General features: G+C 56.2%; 1 protein-coding gene across 5 annotated transcripts in view; it reads right to left on the reverse strand.

Moving 5' to 3' along the window:
* The window catches only part of PRDM16 (PR/SET domain 16), a 338117-nt gene that overhangs the window by 7879 nt on the left and 312487 nt on the right, over positions 1–17751 (reverse strand). For all 5 annotated transcript variants that reach the window (XM_069544868.1, XM_069544867.1, XM_069544866.1 and 2 more), the window contains 4 exons: positions 14896–15065; positions 14184–14261; positions 8040–8209; positions 7008–7182 (listed from right to left, as the gene is read on the reverse strand). In XM_069544868.1, the coding sequence (XP_069400969.1) occupies positions 7008–7182; positions 8040–8209; positions 14184–14261; positions 14896–15065 (593 nt within the window). The remainder of the gene's footprint in view (positions 1–7007; positions 7183–8039; positions 8210–14183; positions 14262–14895; positions 15066–17751) is intronic.

The following is a 17751-nucleotide window of genomic DNA, read 5'->3' on the forward strand; positions in this document are numbered from 1 at the left end:
TCCAGGGTGAGTGTGTTTCTGAGACTGGGCTGTCTCTCCTGCAGCCCAGACGCCTCCCCTCATCCCCAGGGGTCCCTGCAGCTGGGGGCCTTTCCCATTCTGGTCCTCATCATTGAAAAGAGAAATTGAGCTGTGAGGAAGAGGGTGCCCATTCCTTTGAGGAAATGACAACGGCGTTGTTCGGTTCATCTGCAAGTTCATGACCAGGTGCCGTGGCCGCACATGGGTTGGGCCCGAGGCCACCTGGGCAGTGTCCCACACACGGGTGGAGGTGGACGGTGGGCAAGGCACATGCTTCATGAATTGGAGTCCTGAGCCTCCAGACTCCACCCCTTCTGGACCTCACACAGCCCATGGGAGTCCATCCCCTGCTGTTGGGAGAGACTCGGGGCCCTGCTTGGGGCACTAAGGCAAGAGGGATGTCTTCTCCTAGTGGTCACCATCTCCAAATACAGAGCTGAGTGGACGGGCTGAGAAGCCCCCGGTGGTTCAGTTCTTGGCACCCCCATCTTCACTTCTCATCTTTCCACTGTAGAGTGTGCAGTTGCTGACAGCTGACCTATCCTCCAGGACAGGCAGGACCCTAACATGTCTCCCTTGATGCTGGGCATCAGATTCACGTCTGTCCACCAGTGGTGAGGACCCCAGAGCCAGGTCCTGCCTCCCTCCCTGGGTCTTGGCAGGTCCCCATGGGTGGGGTTTGTCATCTCAGAGCCCACAGCCTCCTGGGGAATGTGAGAACAGCCCCCACCCTGAGTGCTGATGGACAGCACAGGTGGGGAGCTTGGGACAGTGCAAAGCCCTGAGTGTCATTTAATCAAACCTGAGTCTCTGTGCATTTATATATAAACCCCTCTGTGGGAGCAGCGACCATGAGTGAGCACTTTGTCCTGGCACCGTGCCTCGTCCTGCACAGAAACCTGCTCATTGGTGCGAGGCCTGCGTCAAACACCAGTGCTCATTGAGCGGGGGGATGGATACAGCGGGGACAGAGACGGGAGTCTGGCTGGAGACAGCTTCAGACAGAGAGGAAACCAGGACGAGTGGCCAGGCCTCCAAACAGCTGCCTGGGTGCAGAATGTCCCCAGGGCCAGCCTGACACAGCACATGGCTATGGTTCAAACAGCAGGGATGGTCCCTCTCCACTCCAGTAGATTCGTTGTTGTTGCTCGGTTGCTCAGTTGTGTCAGATTCTTTGCGACCCCATGGACTGCAGCACCTCAGGCTTCCCTGTCTTTCACCATCTTCCAGAGACTGCTCAAACTCATGTCCTTTGAATCACTAATGCCATCCAAACATCTTGTCCTCTGTTGTCCCTTTCTCCTGCCTTCAGTCTTTCCCAACATCAGGGTCTTTTTCAGTGAGTCAGCTCTTTGCATCAGGAGGCCAAAGTATTGGAGCTTCAGCTTCAGCAACAGTCCTTACAATGAATATTCACGGTTGATTTCCATTAAGATTGACTGCTTTGATCTCCTGACTATCCAACAGAGTCTCAAGAGTCTTCTCCAACACCACAGTTCAAAAGCATCACTTCTTTGGTGCTCAGCCTGTGGTCCAACTCTCAGATCTGTACATGACTACTGAAAAAACCATGGTTTTGACTAGATGGACCTTTGTCAGCAAAGAGATGTCTCTGATTTTGAGTATGCTGTTTAGGTTTGTCACAGCTTTTCTTCAAAGGAGTAAGCATCTTTCAATTTCATGGCTGCAGTCACTATCCGCAGTGATTTTGGAGCAAAATAAACTAAAATCTGTCACTGTTTCCATTGTTTCCCCATCTATTTGCCATTAAGTGATGGGACCAGATGCCATGATCTTCATTTTTTTTGAATGTTGAGTTTTAAGCCAGCTTTTTCACTCTCCTCTTTCACCTTAATCAAGAGGCTCTTTAATTCCTCTTTGCTCTCTGCCATAAGTATGGTGTCATCTGCATATCTGAGGTTATTGATATTTCTCCTGGCAATCTTGATTCCAGCTTGTGCTTCATCCAGCCTGGCATTTCACATGATGTACTCTCCATATAAGTTAAATAAGCAGGATGACAATATATAGCCTTGACGTACTTCTTTCCCAATTTGGAACCAGTTCATCGTTCCATGTCTGGTTCTAACTGTTGCTTCTTTATCTCCATACAGATTTCTCAGGTAAGGTGATCTGGTATTTTCAACTCCTAGAAAATTTTTCACAGTTTGTTGTGATCCGCACAGTCAAAGGCTTCAGCATAGTCAATGAAGCAGAAGTATATGTTTTCCTAGAATTCTCTAGCTTTTTCTATGACCCAACAGATATTGGCAATTTGATCTCTGGTTCCTCTACCTTTTCTAAATCTAGCTTGTACATTTGGAAGTTCTTGGTTCACATACTGTTGAAGCCTAGCTTGAACGATTTTGAGCATTACTTTGCTAGCGTGTGAGATGAGTGCAATTGTGCGGTAGTTTGAGCATTCTCTCTCATTGCCTTTCTTTGAGATTGGAATGAAAACCGACCTTTTACAGTTCTGTGGCCACTGCTGAGTTCTCCAAATTTGCTGGCATATTGAGTGCATCACTTTAACAGCATCATCTTTTAGGACTTGAAATAGGTGAACTGGAATTCCATCACCTCCACTAAATTTGTTTGTAGCAATGCTTCCTAAGGCCCACTTGACTTCACATTCCAGGATGTCTGGCTCTAGGTGAATGATCACACCATCATGGTTATCTGGGTCACTAAGATCTTTTTTTGTATAGTTCTTCTGTGGACTCTTGCCACCTCTTCTTAATCTCTTCTGCTTCTGTTAGGTCCATACTGTTTCTGTCTTTTATTGTTCTTATCTTTGCATGAAATGTTACCTTGGTATCTCTAATTTTCTTGAAGAGATCTCTAGTCTTTCCCATTCTATTGTTTCTATTGTATTCTATTTCTTTGCATTGTTCACTTAAAAACACATTTTTATCTCTCCTTGCTATTCTCTGAAACTCTCTATTCAGATGGATATATCTTTCCTTTTCTCCTTTGCCTTTAGCTTCTCTTCTTTTCTCAGCTACTTGTAAGGCCTCAGATTTTTGCTTTTTGCATTTCTTTTTCTTGGGGATGGTTTTGCTTAATGCCTCCTGTACAATGTCATAAACCTCCATCCATAGTTCTTCAGGCACTCTGTCTATCCGATCTCATCCCTTGAATCTATTTGTCACTTCCACTGTATAATCGTAAGGGATTTGATTTAGGTCATACTTGAATGGCCCTAGCCGTTTTCCCTATGTTCTTCAATTTAAGTCTGAATTTGACAATAAGGAGTTCATGATCTGAGGCACAGTCAGCTCCTGATCTTGTTTTTGCTGACTGTATAGAGCTTCTCCATCTTTGGCTACAAAGAATATGATCAATCTGATTTTGGTTTGACCATTTGGTGATGTCATGTGTCAGAAGAGGGTGTTTGCTATGACCAGTGCGTTCTCTTGGCAAAACTGTTAGCCTTTGCCCTGCTACATTTTGTACTCCAAGGCCAAACTTGCCTGTTACTCCAGGTGTCTCTTGACTTCTTACTTTTGCATTCCAGTCCCCTATTATGAAGGACATCTTTTTCTTGGTGTTAGTTCTAGAAGGTCTTGTAGGTCATCATAGAAATGTTCAACTTCAGCTTCTTCAGTATTAGTGATTGGGGCACAGACTTGGATTACTATGATATTGAATGGTTTGCCTTGGAAATGAACAGAGATCATTCTGTCATTTTTAAGATTGCACCCAAGCACTGCATTTTGGACTCTTTTGTTGACTATGAGGGCTACTTCATTTCTTCTAAGGGATTCTTACCCATAGTAGTAGATATAATGGTCATCTAAATTAAATTCACCCATTCTGATTCATTTTAGTTCACTGATTCCTAAAATGTCAGTGTTCACTCTTGCCATCTCCTGCTTGACCACTCCAATTTACCTTGATTCATGGACCTAACATTCCAGGTTCCTATGCAATATTGTTCTTTATGGTATCTGACTTTACTTCCATCACCAGTCATATCCACAACCGGGTGTTGTTTTTGCTTTGGCGTTGTCTCTTCATTCTTTCTGGAGTTGTTTCTCCACTCTTCTCCAGGAGCATATTGGGCACCTACCCACCTGGGGAGTTCAGCTTTCAGTGTCATATCTTTTTGCCTTTTCATGCTGTTCATGGGGTTCTAAGGCAATAATGCTGAAGTGGTTTGCCAGTCCCTTCTCCAGTGGATGTTTTGTCAGAACTCTCCACCATGACCCTTCTTGTCTTGGGTGGCCCTACACAGCATGGCTCATAGTTCCACTGAGTTAGGCAAAGCTGTGGTCCATGTGATCAGTTTGGTTAGTTTTCTGTGACTGTGGTTTTCATTCTGTCTGCCCTCTGATGGATGAGGATAAGAGGCTTGTGGAAGCTTCCTGATGGGAGGGACTGGCTGTGGGGAAAACTGGGTCTTGTTCTGGTGGGCAAGGCCATGCTCAGTAAGTCTTTAATCCAATTTTCTGCTGATGGATGAGTCTGTGTTCCCTCCTTGTAGTTTGGCCTGAGGCCAAACTACGGTAGGGGTAACAGTGGCTATGGCAACCTCCTTCAAAAGGACCTATACCAGCATGCCAGGGCTCCTTGGACTGTTGTAGCCAGTGCCCCTGACCCTGCGGCAGGCCACTGTTGACCCATTGCTCCTCCAGAGATTCCCAGGCACACACAGATAAGTCTGGCTCAGCCTCTTATAGATGCCCCAGATGCAGGTGTCTCGGGGCCGGTGCCTCCTCCCAGCCCCTTCCCTGGACTCTGGTGCTTTGCTGGTGATCCCTGGGGCCCCTCCGCTTGTGGACACATCATGCGCTCTGCTTCACCTTCACATGGGGTCACCCCATTTTCTTTTTCTAAAAAAGTCTATTTGTTTTTGGCTATGCTGGGTCTCCACTGCTGCCTGGGCTTTCTCTAGTTGCTGAGAGTGGGGGTTACTCTCTGGTTGCAGAGCATGGGCTTCGCATTGTGGGGGCTTCTCACTGTGGGGCTTCTCTACGGAGCACAGGCTCTAGGGTGTGCAGGCTTCCGGAGCTGTGGTACACGGGCTCGGTTGCCTTGAGGCCTGTGGGATCATCCTAGACCAGGAACCAAACCCACGTCCCTTGCATTGGCAGGTGGATTCCCAGCCATTGGACCACTAGAGAAATCCCAAATTTCTCCCTTTTCTGAGGACACCTGTCCTATCGGATACGGGCCACCTGATTTCAGAATGACATCATAACTAATTATACCTGAGAAGATCTTATTTCCAAATCAGGTCACTCTGAGGGGCTGGAGGTCAGGATGTTGACAGAGGAATTTGGGGAGGGGGCAGGGTTTGGCCCAGGGGTTTCTGGGGTCAGGAAGCCTGGCAGGCTTCCTGAGTTATAATGGACTGTCAAGAGAAGGTCACTGGTTCTGGGTGGTGTTAACACTGGGCCCCAATAGAACTGCCAGGATCCCAGCACTTTCTGTAGATTAGCTGACAAACGTCAACTATCAACACGGTCCCACCTCTGACAATGATGTGGGGGCACCTCCAGTGGGGAGAGGGCCTGGTCTGTGGGCTGGCTCTGCCCTGGGCTTTCTGAGGGGTGTGGGGCCGGTGTCTGAGTCTCACTTACCGCCCCCACCCCTGGGGCCCTGGCTGAAATGCTGCTCTGTGGGGTCAGGATGGTGCCAGCCCCTCTTCCTTCTGGGGACACCCCATCTTTCCTGGTGACTCTCCTGGAGTGTCCTCCATATGGTTGAGAGCTGGGCCTGCCACTCAGGGACAGCGTTGGGGGGCCGTCCACCCCAGGGAGGACGCCCCTGGCTTGTCCTTGTCAGCTCCCCGTCTGGCTCTGCCCTGCGCACAGGGGGCCACAGCTCAGGGGAGCGTATATCAGCCAGGATGTGCCTCATGGCCTGGCTCCTGGATGCTCAGGTCCATGACTTACTCTGAAGGTGGAGACCTCAGAACTTGAACCATGGACGGCTCTCAGATGGAGCCCAGAGTGTTGCCAGAATGAAGCTCACCACCCTGGGTGCAGATGGCAGGGCTGGGCTCCCACTAGACCATCACATGCGACCAGAGCTGGGGACAGACCCAGGCACTTTGTTGGCTGCTCCCCGATATCAAGGTCTTTCGTGCCTGGCAGGGCTGGGGCTCTGGGAAATGCAGCCCATGGCCAGCCTCTCCCATGTCCCCTCCTCTGAGCCCACCCAGGCACCAGGTGGGATCACCTTCCTGGGCATGGATTTAGGACTCAGAAGAGCCAGAAACAGCCCGGGCGCCAAGCCCCTGTGCCCGCCCGTGGATCCTGAAGTTCTGCTCAGTGCCCCTGCTCTGCCTCAGGGGCCCCAGGGGTGAAGGAGATGCAGCCCGCCGGGGGGAGCAGACAGGCCCCTGGGAAGCTGGGTATCCTGGGTGGGAGGGAACTGGGCTCTGGGCTGGCTGCCCACCCATGGACAGAAGGGTTAGAGCCAGACACCCAATCCTCTGGGCCTCATTTCCTCTGAAGAAGCAGGGGAGCGCGTCCCTAAGCGCTAGGAGTCCCGCGTCTCTGAGTCTCTGCTGCGGAGGCCTGGGATCAAGGGAATGTGTTACAGCCTCTGCATCTTAGGATCCCAATTCTGCCATTTTCCTGCCTGTGTGTGTGTTTAAAGGAGTAGCACTCTTGCTAGAAACCATTCGAGTGTCAAATTAAATGAGCCTGTCCTGGAGTTCCAGAGGCATGGTGGATGTCATGGAAGGAGCCCTCACCTGGCTGGCGTTTGGCCGCATGTGCACTGAGGCCCGTGTGCTGGTGGCACCGAGCGTGTGATACCCGCCATCGGCCGGGGCGCTTATTCTCTGCAGATGCAGAGAGCCGAGGCGGGGTGGCTGGTGGGTGGCAGGGTGCCAGCTGAAGAGCCTGCAGGCCTTGCCCTCTGCTGTGGGCCTGGGGTCTCTGGTGCTGTGGTGGGGGCCTGCTGTGGGCATGACCATATAGGGAACCATACAGAGTCCAGACCTTCCTGGGACCCTGGGACATGTTTCTTACCGTTTGTCTGTTCGTGTTGATGCTTGGTTCATCTCACTGTTGGCAATAAAGTTTCTGATTTCAGAGAAATAGGAGTCTTCCTTCTCATCTAAAAGTGCGTGGTTGTCCGACTCGGAGGTGGGGGAGGAGGCGCTGGTCCCCAGGTGGTTGGTGAGGACCCCTGCATGCTGGCTCACTGTGGGGAGGGGGAAGCATCAGAGGAGGGTACCCCTCAGCTGCACCCCACCCTCTGCGGCACAGCAGGAGGGGACAGGTGGCTGAAGGGGTGCACATGCGGGGCACTCTTAGGGAATAACCCCCCTAGGGAAACTCAAGGGTACAAGGTTCCCCTGAATGAAGATGGCTTGAGGGGTGACTGCAGGCTTTCCCCTAGGGCTAGCCTGTGTTGCCCCCTCCTCAGCCCTCCTCTCCCCACCCTGCACCTTGCCCCACCCATCACCCCATCCTCCAGGCCCACCTCCCTGCTCCCAGCACCCCACCCTGACCCATCACCCCATCCTCCAGGCCCCCCCTGCTCCCTGCTCCCCGCCCCTCCCTGCGCCCCATCCTCCAGGCCCTACCCTCCCGTGCCCTGCCCATCACCCCATCCTCCATGCCCCCCTCCCTGCTCCCTGCTCCCCGCCTCTCCCTGCGCCCCATCCTCCAGGCCCTCCCCTCCCGTGCCCTGCCCTTCACCCCATCCTCCATGCCCCCCTCCCTGCTCCCTGCTCCCCGCCCCTCCCTGCGCCCCATCCTCCATGCCCCCCTCCCTTTTCCCTGCTCCCCACCCCGCCCATCACCCCATCCTCCAGGCCCCCCCTGCTCCCCGCCCCTCCCTGCGCCCCATTCTCCAGGCCCTCCCCTCCCGTGCCCTGCCCATCACCCCATCCTCCATGCCCCCCTCCCTGCTCCCTGCTCCCCACTCCACCCATCACCCCATCCTCCAGGCCCCCCCTGCTCCCCGCCCCTCCCTGCGCCCCATCCTCTAGGCCCGCCCCGCCCGTCACCCCATCCTCCAGGCCCCCCGCGCCCTCCTCTGCGCTGCTCCCCCACCTGGCGCGTGCTCGTGCTCGTGCTTCTTCAGGTGCCTGTCCAGGTTGGTCTGCTGCCCGAAGCAGCGGTTGCACAGGTGGCACTTGAAGGGCTTCTCCTTGTTGTGGATGTTCCGCACGTGCCGCTGGAGGTTGGAGGAGATGCTGAAGGAGCGGTCGCAGTACTTACACCTGGAAGACACGGCGCCTCAGCGGAGCCCCTGCCCACACGGCCTCCCTGAGGCCCCTGGCCCACGGCGGAGAGCTGGGAGCAGTCCCAGCCAAGCGTCCCTGGAAGCAGGTGTCCCCCCATCCCTGACTCTGGGCGGCGGATGCTGTGGGACTGTGCCCTGAGATGGTGGAGGGCACTCTCTGGGGCTTGTGTCCTGGGGTGGGCAGCACCGGGACTCCCTGGTGTCTCCTGGCATCTCCCCATCTCTGCTGTCCTGTCCCCCCGAGCGCAGGATCCAGAACAGAGGGTGGCGTGCTCCTGGCGGCCTCAAGGGGGCGGCCAAGCACCAGGAAAGATGCTCCCAGCAGCTTTTCCGGAAAGGAGCCCAGACCGGCTGCCTGCAGCTTTCCTCCCTGGCAGACAGACCCCTACTCTGGCCTGGTCCCACCTCCTCTTCACGGGTCCTCAAGCAGACCCATCCCCCTTGGGGACTCAGCTTGCCAATCCACTAGCAGTAGCTCAAGGCTGCAGGGCCATACCAGCCCTCCTTAGTGTCCTTCTCTGCCCCAGGGATGGGGGCTCCCAGCCTCGCCCCGTCAGATGGCCTCCTGTGCATGGACCCCAGCCCTGTGCGCTGGGTTTATCTTAGTGCCCTCCCGGGGGCAGCTGCTGCCAGGCTGCATGGAGCACTCGGGAAACGAAAAAAAGACACTCTTTGCTCAGATGCTTCGGTTGTCGGAGTATCGTGACACCAAGTTTATCAGAGCAAAGCACGGAGTTGCCACAAGGAGCAATCTGAGATGCCGGCGTGTGCAAGGTCCCTGTGGGTGTGGGGCTTCTCCCAGGGCAGGGCAGAGGAGGGAGGGAGGGTGTCCCAGGTTATCACAGGGGAACCAACGGTGAGGGCCCAAGCAACACCAGCAGCAAGAAACAAGAACCAGAGAGAGGGTGGGGCGTGGGGACTGAGGACCCACAGCACAGCTCTGCAGACAGGGCCGCCTCCTCCTGCCCCAGGGGTCCAGGCCACCACCACTGGCCAGCCACTCCCACCCGTCCAGCTGGCATGGCAGGGGGCCTCCGGCTCTGGGTCTCCAGGCGCACATGAGTGTGTGTGTCAGTCTGCTCACGCACACATGTGAGGCCATATGTGCATGCTTACGGGTGCGTGTGTGGTAGGTGTGCACGTGTGTGGGTGGGCGCGCTCGTGTGCTCCTAGTCTCAGAATGTCTCTAGGGATGCCCATCCGCAGCTCAGAGGCACAGGAGCACTGACTTATCCACCCCTAAGCTCAGCTGTTTCCCTGTTTTGGGAACAGGCTCCCGTGGAATGACAAGCAGAGAGGCGAGCATGGCAGAGCACTGGCCGGGCAGGCCCTTGGGAGGCAGAGGCCATGCGGCCAGTGTGGCGGGGCAGGGCTCGGGAGACTAAGTCCGCTCAGAGGGTGTGGCTGGGAGGTGCGGGGACCTGTCCTGAGGACACAGCCTGGCATTCTTGCAGGGGCTGGTGGCCATGCTCCAGCACAGTATGGTGGTCACGAGCACTCAGCCATGCGGATGGGCACGTGTCTGAGGACACTCCGGGGCCCTGGCCTCTCACCCCAGTGCTGCCTGCCCACTTAGGAGGTGCTGGTCTGACACTTGACATTCAGAAGATGGCCCTGCCTGGGGAGTCTGGGCAAACCCAGTGTCCCTGGGTCCCTGAGACAGGAAGCTTGACACCCCCAGGCTGGCCCTGGGGCCCGGGGCTGAGATTTTCCTGCTCAAAGCTGGTGGCAGCTCTCTGTGGTGGGAGGGTGAGAGCCCCCAAATTACCACCCCTACTCGTGGGGGGCTTCTCCCTACCTGCAGGGCTTCAGCGGTTGTTCAGATGGTGAAGAATCTGCCTGCAACGCGGGAGACCTAGCTTTGATCCCTGGGTTGGGAAGATCCTCTGGAGGAGGAAATGGTAACCCACTCCAGTATTTGTACCTGGAGAATCCCCCTGGACAGAGGAGCCTGGTGGGCTAAGTCCATGTGATCACAGAGTGAGACCCACTGAGTGACTAACAGTTTCACCCAGGGGATAATACGTGTGGGACGGGCCCTGCTTGGAGGAGCCCAGACTGCTCCCCTGATGTGATTCTGGGGCTTCATTTACTCAGTCCGGAGGCTTCCAGATGCTGCCTGAGGCCAGACTCATGCTGGCTGCCTCCACAGCAGATGGGCTAAGAGCTGCCCGTGATCCACGCACTAGTTCCCCGAGCTCCTTCCAGCCACCCCTTTGGCCCTGGGGCTGGCCTGATGGGCCAGCTGAGCTGCCACCGGGCCCCTGGGAGCCTCTAGGACGTGGGGCCTCGGTCCTCCCATAGTTGCGTAATGTTTAGTAGCCTCGACCTGGACCTCTGTCCCAGTTGCCAGCATCAGGAGGGTGGCTGTCTTGTCCTTGTCAGCCGGGGTGACAGCAGTGGGACTGGGGCTTCAACCCTCTTCCCGCTGGGCTGAGCAGAGATGCTCAGGTGCGCTCTGACCCAGCGACCCCCTCTCAATAGTCCAGGCTTTCCTGGACTATTCCAGGACTTTTACATCCCTGCCTGCACCTGCTCCTTAACTCTGTCCCCAACCCACCCTCAAACCCACTGAAACCTTCACCCTCCAGTGCTGCCACGTTTGCCTGTAGGGCAAGTGCAAGGCCAAGCTGGTCCCAGCCCACCCAATAGCCTTCCCACAGGCTGCATGGGGTGTTGCCTCAGTCTACACGGATGTCTGCACACTCAGCCTTCCTTTCCTGTATCTTTGGAAAAGCAGGGACCCTCTCTGAGCCCCAGCAGTGGCCGTGCAGTATCTCTGAGCAGTGGGACCGCTGAGTGAGAAACAGGACTGAATGAGGAGCTCGGTCATGGGCCTGAGCACCGTCACTCCCCAACCTCTGCTGGCGGGAGGGGCCGGGAGAGCAGCCACACATTCACCTTGGTCACAGGGTTCTGAATCCGGCCCTCTCCTGGTTCTAATCTAAATAAATGGCCCAGAGAAGTGCATCTGAAATTTAGGGGACTGGTGAGCCCAGGGCTGAGAGGGAGCAGGGCTCTCGGAGCAGCTGAATTTGCGTCGTAAATAAGCTGACAAGTGGCTAGTGAAATTTATGGCCGTGCTGTATAAAATAGCACACCATCGCACCCCAACGGGAATGGGAGAGCAGAGACCGGCCAGCCGAGGCAGCGGGCAGCCAGGGGACCTTGCTGTGACCGTGTCTGTCCCCGCCCTGGGGAAGCCAGCAGCGTCAAACACACAGCACCGGGCGGGGAGAGTGAAATGGCCCCTGGTGGGTGGTGGTGGCTGTGTCCACTCTGGGACCTAGTGGGGTCCCACCAGCCACCAGAGAGAGATAGGCTTTAGGTAACTGTAAAAACTGGGAAAGGAAAGATAGAAGAGATTTTTGTAACCCTGTGCTGTGTGCTTAGTTGCTCAGTCCTGTCCGATTATTTGTGACCCAGTCGACTGTGGCCCACCAGGCTCCTCTGTTCATGGATTCTCCAGGCAAGAATACTGGAGTGGGTTGCCATGCCCTCCTCCAGGGGATCTTCCCAACCCAGGGATGGAACCCAGGTCTCCCACATTACAGGTGGATTCTTTACCATCGGAGCCACCAGGGAAGCCCAAGAATACTGGAGTAGCCTATCCCTTCTCCAGCAGATCTTCCTGACCCAGGAATCGAACCAGGATCTCCTGCATTGCAGGCAAATTCTTTACCATCTGAGCCACCAGGGAAGCCCAAGAATACTGGAGTGGGTAGCCTATCCCTTCTCCAGCAGATCTTCCTGACCCAGGAATCGAACCAGGGTCTCCTGCATTGCAGGCAAATTCTTTACCAGCTGAGCTACCAGGTAACCCAGGCTTAACAATAAAATGAACAAAGAACAGACACATATGGGCCATCTGGAACCCTGATGGGAATGGTAACAGGACCTTGCTGGGCACATGGATTCAACACAGTTAGCAGGATGGGGAGCCACAGACGAAACGACCTGCAGATGGGGGGAGGTGAGCATCCTTAAGAGCCGGAGTCCCAGGTCCCGCCCAGAGCCCACGGTCAGCCCACGTGCATCCAGAGTGGGACTCAAGACTCCCCACCCACCTCTGGGCAGTGCTGGAGGGACCATTGGACAGGCTTCCAGGACAGAGGAAGCAGCCGCCCTCCTTCCCACATCTCAACAAGCCCTATGTGCTGGAGCTTGGAAAAACATCATCAACTGCCCCTCACCTGCCAGCCTCATCAAAGGTCTCTAAACTAGGACACCGGCCCAGCCGGGCAGAGGGCTGTCACACTAAGGGGTCGTGCCTGCTGGGTGTCACACTAAGCGGTCTGCCTTTCTCTTACTTGTGGGGGCACCCACCCACCAGCCGGGCCTCTGTGGGCACACACGCAGTGCACACGTGGGGTACAGACAGGCGGCGGCAGTTTTCATTGGCGTCACTGGGGTGACCTGGCCTGTGCCAGCACTGGCCTTCTGTGGATGGACTTGCACTTTCCTGCCTCTAACTGAAGCCGCTCCAATTCCCAAAGTGAGGCCAGATGCCCCAGTGACATCACAAGACAGGCCCATGCCCCAAACTCCTCATTGTGGGGCTGCCTTGAGCTAGATACAGTCAGGATTTGCAATGCCAACTTTCAAAGCAATTATTGTTACTCGCATCGAAACTCACAGATTGAAAGAGCAAAAGAAATCAATGATAATTAAATCCTTCTATAAACATGGACCTGAACCCCCAGGGGCTCTTATATGCAACTCTGTCCAGGGGTTGGTTCTCCTTCCAGAAACACACACGGCTCCTTGTCCGGGAGAGAAGCAGGCTAAGCCCGCCTTTGTTAAGTTGTAAGTCACTTTTGGAGGGGAACAGCGTGGGGGGCTGTGTGCTGGGGGCCAGCTGAGGGCACTGAGCAGATGACTGGTGAGCGACCTGAGCTGATGCTTACTCGGCTGGGACAGGGCCTGGGGGCTGTGATGCCTGCAGAAGCCCCTGTGGCCTCCCTGCCCAGTGATAGGGATACACCCTCACTCTCCTGGACCCGTGGGTCACTCCCAGCTGTGTGCCCGGACTACAGGACCTGACGCTGCCCACTTAAAACGATGCCAGACCCTTTGCTCCAGATGGCCGCTGTCCACCAGACAGCCCAGGATGTCATCCTGGCGTTGGGACCAGCATCCCCCAATTTGTCTCACGGTCTCCATCCCCTGGGACTCCCGGCCCCTGCCCTGGGTGGGGTCCCCGAAAGCCAGGATGTTACCCTCAGCTCTTTTCTTGCCTGACAAATGCCCTAGGCACCAAGAGGAAAGGCCAGAATGGTCAACAAGTGTGGCTGTGAGCTTGGACCCTGGCAAGTCAGGGGCATCTCTAAGCCCGAGGCACCAAGTCTTTGAAACAGGGAGATGCCCCCACCAGTTGTGAATATGAAATGTAGAGGCTCTCACAGCCCCCCTGCACTTACGACCACATTCTGTAGGGAGGGGATGAGGCACCGAGGAGCGAGGTCGGGGCACCTAGGTGAATCCTCAGGATGCCCCCAGCTTGGGAAGATCCAAGTTTGCGTGGGCCTCCTTCTCTGAGGCCAGCCCACCCTGCCTTAGGGGCTCACCCTGGTCCCCTGCCCAGGCTGAGGTCAGCAATGGCCGGCGGCTGTGGGGAGGTGGGGGGACGTGGGCTGGGTGGTGGTGATGCTGAGGCTCCCCCTCCACACAGACCACCCCTGGGCCTGGCTTTGCTCTCCAGTTGACACCCAGTGGTAGGAGGAAGGGCTGCTCCCAGACACGCTCCGGGGTCAGTGGGCGGGAACCTTGCAGAAGCCTGACGTTTACAATATCCTCGGGTATGTGAGGGCTGAGCAGCCAGGATAGAGTGACCCAGTGAGTGATCTGGAGCAAGGTCCAGCATTGCTCCCACCCGCTGCCCATCCCATGGCAGGGGAAGGGGAGGTCTGCCAGGAGCCTGCCTCCCCGACCCCAACTGGGCGGGCCCCTACCTGTACGGCTGCTCCCCGGTGTGCGTTCTCAGGTGTCTCGTGAGGTTTGCTGACCGGGGGAAGATCTTGCCACAGTACCTGGGGGGAGGCAGTGGGGGAGGGATCCATCAGGCAGGCGCTTTGCCATAAACAAGGGCACCCACGTGTTTTCTGGTGCTGTTTCTCCCACACCCGGCGGCAGGTGACCCACTGCACACCCTGGATTTCAGTTTCTCCTCGGCCTCGAGGCCTAGCTGAGTGTCACAGAGAGGCTGGACACACACCACTGGGCAGCTGGCGCTGGCCCACGCTGGCCTGCTCGGGGCCGTGCCCCTGCCCCAGGCAGTTTCTCAGCCCCTAGCCCAGCCTGGGCCGAGCTGGAAAGCACTGGCTGCACAGGCCTGTGCAGCCAGAATGGGCCATCTCTCCTTAGCGCTGGGCTTCCCACCACCCCCAGAGCCGGAGTTAAACACGGACCAGCAGCCTTAGCTTCCGGCTTGGACCTTCCAACCTGCTGGCCAAGGCTGCATTTTCTCGTGCTCACTGGAGCACAGCTTGGTGGGGGGCATGTGGATATTTTCAGGGAATGACCTCAAGGGGACAATGGCCCACTGGCTACCATGCCAGGCCCTGGCTGAGACCGAGCTTTTTTCCTGGAAGTGCAGGTTCATGGGCCCTTGTGGCACCTGCAGCCACCTTGCTAGGGCTGCCCCAGGGGCTCACCGCATCTCACCTGCACGTGTATCGCTCCTTGCCCTTCCTGAGGATGGGGTCTGAGAGCGTTGGGGGTGGGGACCGGAAGTTGAAGGGGTGGTGTGGGAGGGGCTGCAGGGAGCTGCCAGAGTCCACCTTCATGGCCGCAAAGCTCTCCAGCTTCTCCGTCATGGTCTCAATGGCTGACATCTGTTGGCAGGAGAGTGAGAGAGGCTGTGGGGCTCCATTGCACCCCCAGTCTTGACGCACCTGGACCCACCCCACACCTGGGAATCCTCGTTGACTGAGCATGGATCATGGACAAGCAGGCTATCATTGGAACCAGTGGTCTCCTTCTTCTTGGCCACTGGGCTGGGTTCTTTCACTTCCTGCAGCCAGCCCTGCTCTGGTCCTTGCTTGGAACCCCATCACAGTCCAGGGTCCAGGCTGGGGGAGCTGCAGCTGACCATCACTTGCCAGTCCCCGGGTGACGTGGGTCATTGACACTTGTGATCACAGAGCGCCTTACTTTGAAACCAGCCAGCAAGCCCTGCTGGCTCGATCCCTGGCTAGCACTCCTCATGGCTAATTTGGAATGAAAACAGAATTATATCCTTTTTTGTTCGTTTTTTTTGAGTGCTCAAAAAATTTAGTTAGTGTTGATCGCTCATCTTGTCTAACTCTGCAACCTTGTGGACCGCAGCCTGCCAGGCTCCTCTGTCCATGGGATTTTCCAGGCAAGACTACTGAAGTGGGTTGTCATTTCCTTCTCCAGGGGATCTTCTCAACCCAGGGATCAAACCCAGATATCCCACATTACAAGCAGATTCTTGACTGAGCTACCAGAGAAGCCCATAAAAATAAAGACAGCTATCTGAATCTCAAATTTAAAAATGGCTCATAAAGCTGAAGCACCACCACCACCTAGTGGCAGCAGACCATAACTGCAGGCAAAGTGCTAAAAAGAAATTCAATAGCTTAAGACTACACTCAACCATGGAATGCTGAGGCCGACGTGACGTGACACAAGACATGGTGACATGGCCCGGAGGGGCTGCCTGTCTGCTCCTTGGAGACGCCACAGGCTTGCCTGGGGTGGAGAAGGGAGCTGCTTTCTCCTGGCTTTGCTCATTTCCACCTGGTGGGCAGGGTTCTGACTAGAATCCTGTGCCTGCCTTGGGGCTGGGGGACAGAAGCAGGGAAGGAGCTGGCGCAGGCCTTAGCAACACTTCTCTCCACCTGAGGCTGCCTGCTGCAAGTCAGGCCCTATGGGAGGCTGGGATGAGACTGAGAAAGGAAGAGTTTTCATTGTGTCTGGAGTCCCTCAGGGTTTAGGCTGGGGAACAACTGAGTGGTTAGATAAGACACCAGAAAGGGGTTAACAAACAGAAGATGGGGTCCATCCTATGGCTGAGGCCTCCCTTGACCCTGGGCTGCCACCTAGACCCTGGCCAGCTCTGCACAGTTGCAGGATTTGGGCCTCACCATCACTATGGGATGGGCATGCTCCCCCGTTAGACGCATGCTGCTTCCAGCTGTGGGTGGCCCACCTGTCTCCACTGATGGACAGATGGACACTGCCTGGCCCCTCAGATGCATCCCTAGATGATGGGATCTAGGCACACAGACTGCTGCCCGTCTGCCAGTGGGCTCAGTTTTAGCTGCAGCCTTGGGAGGTTCTGGGACTACTGCCCCAGACTCCCCGGCCCAGAGGTGGTGAGGAGCAGTGGCTTGGCAGACCGCCTCTCCCTGCAACCCCAGGGGCTGCACACCTGCATGTCGGGCCTCAGAAATGAGAGGCAGCTGACCAGAGCATGTTGGTGTCTTTGTGCATTGTGACCCCCCCCCCCCCCCCCCCCGCCAAGACTTTACAGTGGCTGGAAGCTGCCCTGTCCGAGTGATGGCCTCACCTCAGACCATTTCATCAGGGGACTTACTAGTCACCTTTCCCACCCCCAGCCCCGGATCTGGGCTCAGGGGTAGGCAGCAGGGGTGGCTGGTTGGGGGAGCAGGCAGCAGAGACAATGGGCAGCCAGCCCCCTGCCAGGTCCCTCTTCCTCAGGCCTGGGAGGGTCCGGCCTGCCCAGCCCACTTTGCCTGATCAGATATTCCCAGCCAAGCTCCCGGACAAACACAAACACAGGATGTGCCTGGCTGGCTTGCCTGCTTTTTCCAGCAGGGCCCGAGGAAACCAGGGGAAGTTCTTAACCAAACTCCGAGGCCCTCATGAGACAATGGGAGGCAGTAAGTTTAGCTGTGAACCCAGGCGGGGTGTAGGTTCCACAAACCACGGGTTTGTCCCAGGCGGGAAACGCAGAGGGAGAGAACAATGCCCGGGTCTGGAGTCTGGGTCCAGGCTGGCCCACAACTCAGTCCTGAGTCTTCTCTAGCTTGGGCAGGGGAGGCCCGTGGGTCTGGGGACAGGGCCGGGCTCCAAGTGGTGAGAACAGGGGCACAGAGTGCCTGCAGGCTTGGTGGGGTCTGTGACCACTCCCCAGACTTGGGGGTTCTTTTTCCCAGACTCCTGATTCTAGTCTCGACAGGTGGCCTCGCCACCCTCTGCATCCCCGGGGGAGGGCAGTCCGTCTGTCTACGACTCCCTGGGATCCCCTGAGCTCGATGCCTGTCCCTCTGCTGCTGTCCTGCTCCCTGCCTCTGCCCTCTGCACTGCCCCTCCTCTGCTGATCTTTCCCCTTAAGTGCCCCCATGTCCCTTGTACCAGAGAGGCTGCTGGCGTCCACACCTCCCTGGCTCTCTCCTATTCATTCTCCCTGTGGTCCAAATGTTTGGATATGCTCCATCAGAGCTGCAGCCCACTGCTGCAGGGGCAACGTTCACTACCCCTCCCAGCCGTGGATCGAGGCGGGCACCTGTGGGCCAGTGTCCCTGGCTGCTT

This window comes from Ovis canadensis, chromosome 12, assembly GCF_042477335.2.
Source record: "Ovis canadensis isolate MfBH-ARS-UI-01 breed Bighorn chromosome 12, ARS-UI_OviCan_v2, whole genome shotgun sequence".
NCBI classification, from domain to species: domain Eukaryota; kingdom Metazoa; phylum Chordata; class Mammalia; order Artiodactyla; family Bovidae; genus Ovis; species Ovis canadensis.